At 53.8% G+C, this 5570-nt stretch overlaps 1 protein-coding gene across 2 annotated transcripts in view; it reads left to right on the top strand.

The window, feature by feature from the left end:
- Positions 1 to 5570, top strand: part of KCNAB3 (potassium voltage-gated channel subfamily A regulatory beta subunit 3) — a 6751-nt gene that overhangs the window by 583 nt on the left and 598 nt on the right. For both annotated transcript variants that reach the window (XM_007457801.1, XM_007457802.1), the window contains exons 2-14: positions 1 to 84; positions 1420 to 1463; positions 1553 to 1590; positions 1830 to 1909; positions 3198 to 3242; positions 3344 to 3388; positions 3789 to 3832; positions 4029 to 4115; positions 4390 to 4475; positions 4621 to 4741; positions 4826 to 4920; positions 4998 to 5118; positions 5284 to 5372. The exon at positions 1 to 84 is cut by the window's left edge. In XM_007457801.1, the coding sequence (XP_007457863.1) occupies positions 1 to 84; positions 1420 to 1463; positions 1553 to 1590; positions 1830 to 1909; positions 3198 to 3242; positions 3344 to 3388; positions 3789 to 3832; positions 4029 to 4115; positions 4390 to 4475; positions 4621 to 4741; positions 4826 to 4920; positions 4998 to 5118; positions 5284 to 5372 (979 nt within the window). The remainder of the gene's footprint in view (positions 85 to 1419; positions 1464 to 1552; positions 1591 to 1829; positions 1910 to 3197; positions 3243 to 3343; positions 3389 to 3788; positions 3833 to 4028; positions 4116 to 4389; positions 4476 to 4620; positions 4742 to 4825; positions 4921 to 4997; positions 5119 to 5283; positions 5373 to 5570) is intronic.

Raw genomic sequence — 5570 nt, 5'->3', positions numbered from 1 at the left:
CCGGGCCGCAGTGGTCCCCCGACCCCCAGCGCCCGCTGGGGTCCTCCGAGAGAGCACCGGCCGAGGCACTGGAATGAAATACAGGTATGGGGGTGGCCGGGCAGCCCGCCACATCTGCTCCCCTTTCCTGACCCCTGAGGCTTCCTGGGATGCTTCCAGAACCCCCTCAAACTTCGCTAAGAAGGTCCCGGCTCACTCCATCTCCTCTTCCCATCATTGGCACTCCCTTACTTGGGCCCTCTCTTGCTCTCCGTCCATACCCCCGACTAGTAGAAAATCAAGTTTACCAAGGTTGACCAGGCCTGTCAGACCCAGGGGATGCTCCTAAGCTTCCCTCCTTACCCTCAGGAAGGCGAGGGATGCACGGATCTCCAGGCTGCACACCCCCACCCCCACCCCACCCCAGGATGAAGTGTCCTTGGGTCGTGTCCTGGGAAGATGGGGGAAGGAAACGGCTTCTCACTCTGGCCTGCTCAGTGTGCCTGACCCAGATACTGCCCCCACATGCCCCAAGGTCTCCTGCAACCCTTCTTGGTGGGGAGGGAAGTGGGGCCCTTGGAAGGATGGACCACATCTCTCAACCCCCTGCTGAAGGACAGGGGCCATGTGGGTAAGATGGACGGAAATGTAACCGACTTTCTCTCAGAGAACCGCCGGGGTCTCGGGACTACCAGTAGGGGGGAGGGGAGGGGCTCCTGCTTGAGAGTGAGCAGAGGTCACTCATCTGACCCGGCTTTGTCACTTGAGGAATTTGATCCCCTCCACGTGGTGGCCCTGATTGGGAAGCTGCGCGGACTGCCTGGGTGGGGGGTCCTCGGGAGGAGGGGCTCTCTGGTTTGAAGACAGACTTCACAAGCCAACAGGAGCAGAGGGAGTAGAGAGGGGAAGAGGGGGAACTGGTCTTTCCTCTCATACTCTCCACCCAGGTGTCCTACCTGCTTTTGTTGGAGGCCCGCCTGCCTAGCCTATCCAAGGATCCTTGCCTGCCTGAGTGCCTGAACTTGACTTGGTTTACCCCTTCCACCCCAGTGTCTGCCCTTTAGCACAGCACTCTCTGATGATCTGTTTTCACCAACTCATCACAATTAGCCAGTCGCATTCCTCCCAGCCAACCCCCACCCCCGACTCTACACATCCCAGAGATGACTCAAATAAACACAAGACCCACCAGCAGAAACGCTAAGCAGGCAGCTCATCTTCAATGTGATAGGAGGGAACAGAGGCACTGGACAGTGGCTCCAGAGGAACAGTCATTATTTGTTCACTTATGCTATGGCCATAGCACTGCTCACTGAGTCTAGCTTCTTTGGAATGAGACACCCTGAGGGCATCTCAGTCTGGAAGGAGAGGAACTGGAGGCTGATAATCTATGTCCCTAACGGAGGCTCTACTCCTTCCTTCTGCCTCTGTGTCCTGCAGGAACCTAGGAAAGTCTGGTCTTCGGGTATCCTGCCTTGGCCTAGGTGAGTCAGAAAGAAGAGGAATTAAGGGAAGGGGCGTTCTTTCATGGCTTGCCCCCACAGGTCTCACTTGCCTGGCTTCTCTCTTGCAGGTACCTGGGTCACATTTGGTTCTCAGATCTCAGATGAGGTATAAGTGATGGGACCTAGAAGCAGGGTGAGGGGGTATGAGAAAACCAAAAAGGGGGGAAATGGACTTGCATAGGGGTTTGGACAACAAGCATGGGGAACGGTGGACCTGAGGTTGGAGGATGGGGAAAGGGGAGTGAACGTGGAAACCAAGGTTGAGGTCTGATGGGCTAGAATGCCGTAAGGAAGGTAACTGAGAGGCTGGTTGCTGATCTTCAACTTTTTCTCTCACCATCCTAGACAGCAGAGGATGTGCTGACAGTAGCCTATGAGCATGGCGTAAACCTGTTTGACACCACTGAGGTGTATGCAGCGGGAAAGTAAGGACTGGGGTGAAAGACTAAGTTACACTTGGAAGGCTGAGAGAATATCAGGGCTTTTTGGTTTTCCCCCTAAAGAACCCTGGGAATTCTGCATCACTAAGTTCCAACCTTTCAGCCAATGGGGCCCCAAAGCATTATGGGAACTGTAGTCCCAACATCTGTCTCGCTCCAGCTTTGAGGGCAATGGGGCATACTGTGCAGTCAAAATGAAATAAAACAAACAAATATTTCCTGGACATCATTTATGTGCAAGTATGTGAGGATGACAAAGATAAATTTCAAACATACTATACCACAGCACACATGGCTTCACGCTGCAAATAGTAAAAACCTAGGATGACTACTCCTGCCTCTTCTTCTGGCAAACTCTTCTGCTTATCTTTAAGACTTGTCCCAGATGTCAGCTCTTCCAAGAAGCCTTTGCCCAACTCCCCAAAGTTGGTCACTATCCCCGTCAGCTCCCAAAGCACTTTACACTACCCTCTGACACAGAGCTCATCAATTACTCGTTTACAAGGCCATATTCACTGCTCACCTGGGAGGCTCCTCCCTCCACAGAACTTGTCTTGCTCTTCTGCGTCACCTAAGTACCTATGCAGAGCCTGTCACAGAGCAGGTATCTGGTTGAAGGATGACATCAATATGCCCTCAAAAAGCTCACAGTCTAAGTGGTTAAACAAACCAACCAAAAGACAAGGAGATACGAAAGATTAAATAACAGTAACACTTCAGTAAGAGCCCACCATAACTTAAGGCTTGTCACACATTAACTCATGATTAAGTGTCAAAAAATTGTGTAGCCAATAAGAGCTATGGAAGCTGACAACGACTGACCATAGACTACAGCAATCAGAGAACATTTTCCATAAAATGAGGCAGAATCCAAGCTAAATTTTGGAGGATGGGTGGAACTTTGCAGAGACTAAAAGAAGGGGGAGGGCAATACAAATAGTTGGCACCAGACGAGGCAGTGTCCTCCCTGGCTCCACTATAGTCGGTCCCTCTTCTCTCATCCTGTTCTATCCTTTCAGCACCCAGAACAGAGCTTGGTACACAGTGATGCACAACTGACATTTGTTGAATGAATGAGTGAAAATGATACGACTATAACCCTAGATTGGGAGCCCCTCTTACTTAGTCTAGGATGGGGCTGACAGCCCAATGGGCTCCTCGTTTATGCTCCATTTTACAGGAGAGGAAATTAGTTGAAGGGAAAGGTGGGGAGGAGGGAAAGAAACTGATCCACTTTGGAGGGGTCAGTGCTTCTACACTGTCTTCCTTCCAGGGCTGAAAGAACCCTAGGCAACATCCTCAAGAGCAAAGGTTGGAGGTAAGACATGTTGGGTGGGTGGGGAGGGCCGGGAGGTTGCTGGGGACATGATCATCCAAAAATCCTTTCCTTGCCCGTTCTACCGTTTCTCTTTTTTCCAGGAGATCAAGCTATGTCATCACCACCAAGATTTTTGGGGGAGGACAGTAAGTGGCTGCCTCACTATAATTGGGGAGATCTGCAGAGACTGTGTGAAGGTGCATGGGATGGGGGTGGGGACAGCAGTCCCTGCACCTGCTACCCCAGGTCTGCATCCTGCCTGTGAGGACCCCTGAAATACCAGTTCCTCATGATTCCAGGCCAGCCCTGGTCCCTTATCTTTTTTTTTTTTTTGGCGGTACGCGGGCCTCTCACTGTTGTGGCCTCTCCCGCCGCGGAGCACAGGCTCCGGACGCGCAAGCTCCGCGGCATGTGGGATCCTCCCAGACCGGGGCACGAACCCGCACCCCCTGCATCGGCAGGCGGACCCCCAACCATTGCGCCACCAGGGAAGCCCTGGTCCCTTATCTTTGACACACCTCATCTCTGACTTACCTTTTCCTACAGGGCAGAAACTGAGCGAGGCTTGAGCCGCAAACACATCATTGAGGGTAAGAGTTAGGGGCTGGGAACCGGAGGTGGCTGGGTATGGAAGCCAGAGGAGTTGGGAACATTCTCTGAAGCTCTGAGTCTGAGGCTTTGAATAGGGAAGCTGGGATTTAGGTGGCCATGGCAAAAGGATAAGGTCTAAATTCTTAGGACACTGAAGCTGAAGAGCTTACCTTCCTCGCCCCATGCTTACCCCAGGCTTGCGAGGATCCCTGGAACGCCTCCAGCTGGGATATGTGGACATCATCTTCGCCAATCGCTCAGACCCCAACAGTCCCATGGAGGGTAAAAGCAGCACCCCAACCCTGACAGCCCTTCAAAATTGAGCACTTCTCAACCCCTCAGCAGAAGCCAGCCCCTGCTCAGGAGGCCTCCCAAGCTCCACAGTAGAGGCTCAGACCCCAGGACTTGGACAGGGAGGGAGGTGAAAAGCAGATACCAACCTCTCTGACTCCACAGGGATGAGTGGGGCCTTGGTGGGGCAGGCAGAGGTCTGAAAATCTGGAACCCAGGATGCCAGGGGCCTGACAGTGAGGCTCTCCCTCTCCTATGTGCCTAGAGATTGTGCGAGCCATGACCTATGTCATCAACCAGGGCCTGGCCCTATACTGGGGGACATCCCGATGGGGGGCTGCAGAAATCATGGTGAGTGTGCCACCCACCTCGCCATCCTACAACTTGTTCCCACTTTTCACATGGCCACTCCAAACCCCACTCTATTGGAGGAGGGGGGAGTGGAAGAAAATGGAAGGAGTGCTCTGACCCCCATCTTTTAACCACCCCAACCCAGGAGGCCTACTCCATGGCCAGACAGTTCAACCTGATTCCTCCAGTGTGTGAACAAGCTGAGCACCATCTGTTTCAGAGAGAGAAGGTGGAGATGCAGCTGCCAGAGCTCTACCACAAGATTGGTTCGAAGTCCCCTCATCCCTACCTTTCCCTCGGCCTCACCATCACCTAGATCCCTTTCCCACATCCAATCCTCTTCCTCTTAGGTGTTGGCTCAGTCACCTGGTCCCCTCTGGCCTGTGGCCTCATCACTAGCAAGTATGATGGGCGAGTCCCAGACACCTGCAGGGTCAACATCAAGGTGAGATCTGGGGGCTCAGGACGGCAGGAGTGGACTATCTGAGGAGTTGTCTTTTGCTGATTCTCCTTGGCCTCCAGGGCTCCCAGTGGCACAAAGACAAAGTGCAGAGTGAGGATGGCAAGAAGCAACAAGCCAAAGTCATGGACCTTCTCCCCATCGCTCACCAGCTGGGCTGCAGTGTGGCGCAGCTTGCTATTGGTGAGACACTGCCAGCCCTGGACCCTGCAGAGGCTTTGTCTCCTCCTGAGATGCTACCAAACCACAGACTGGTTTATCTCTGGGGAGGACCTCTTCCTCAGAGACACCTCTGAAGTCTGTGTGCTGTTTCCCACCAGTTCTTTTTTATTTCCTTCTCTGGCCCAGCGTGGTGTCTCCGCAGTGAGGGTGTCAGCTCGGTCTTGCTGGGGGTGTCCAGTGCAGAGCAGCTGATTGAACACCTGGGCGCCCTGCAGGTGAGGGGCGGAGGGGTGTGGGGGGGGCAGTGGAGGGGGGTGTCAGAGCCAGAGCCCATCTCTGTCCCCTGCCCCAACAGTCAAGCAAGGCCTTGCTGTCCAGCCCAGAATGGGCCTGTGAGGTCACCCACTACAATGTCCTCGCTTGGCAAATGAGAGGTCCCAGGGTGAGGGGGTGAGGCAGGGGCACAGCTGCGA

This window comes from Lipotes vexillifer, unplaced genomic scaffold (assembly GCF_000442215.2).
Source record: "Lipotes vexillifer unplaced genomic scaffold, Lipotes_vexillifer_v1.1 scaffold611, whole genome shotgun sequence".
In the NCBI taxonomy this organism is placed as follows: domain Eukaryota; kingdom Metazoa; phylum Chordata; class Mammalia; order Artiodactyla; family Lipotidae; genus Lipotes; species Lipotes vexillifer.
Note: the sequence above shows the minus strand (reverse complement) of the source record. Positions and strands in the feature narration are given on the sequence as shown.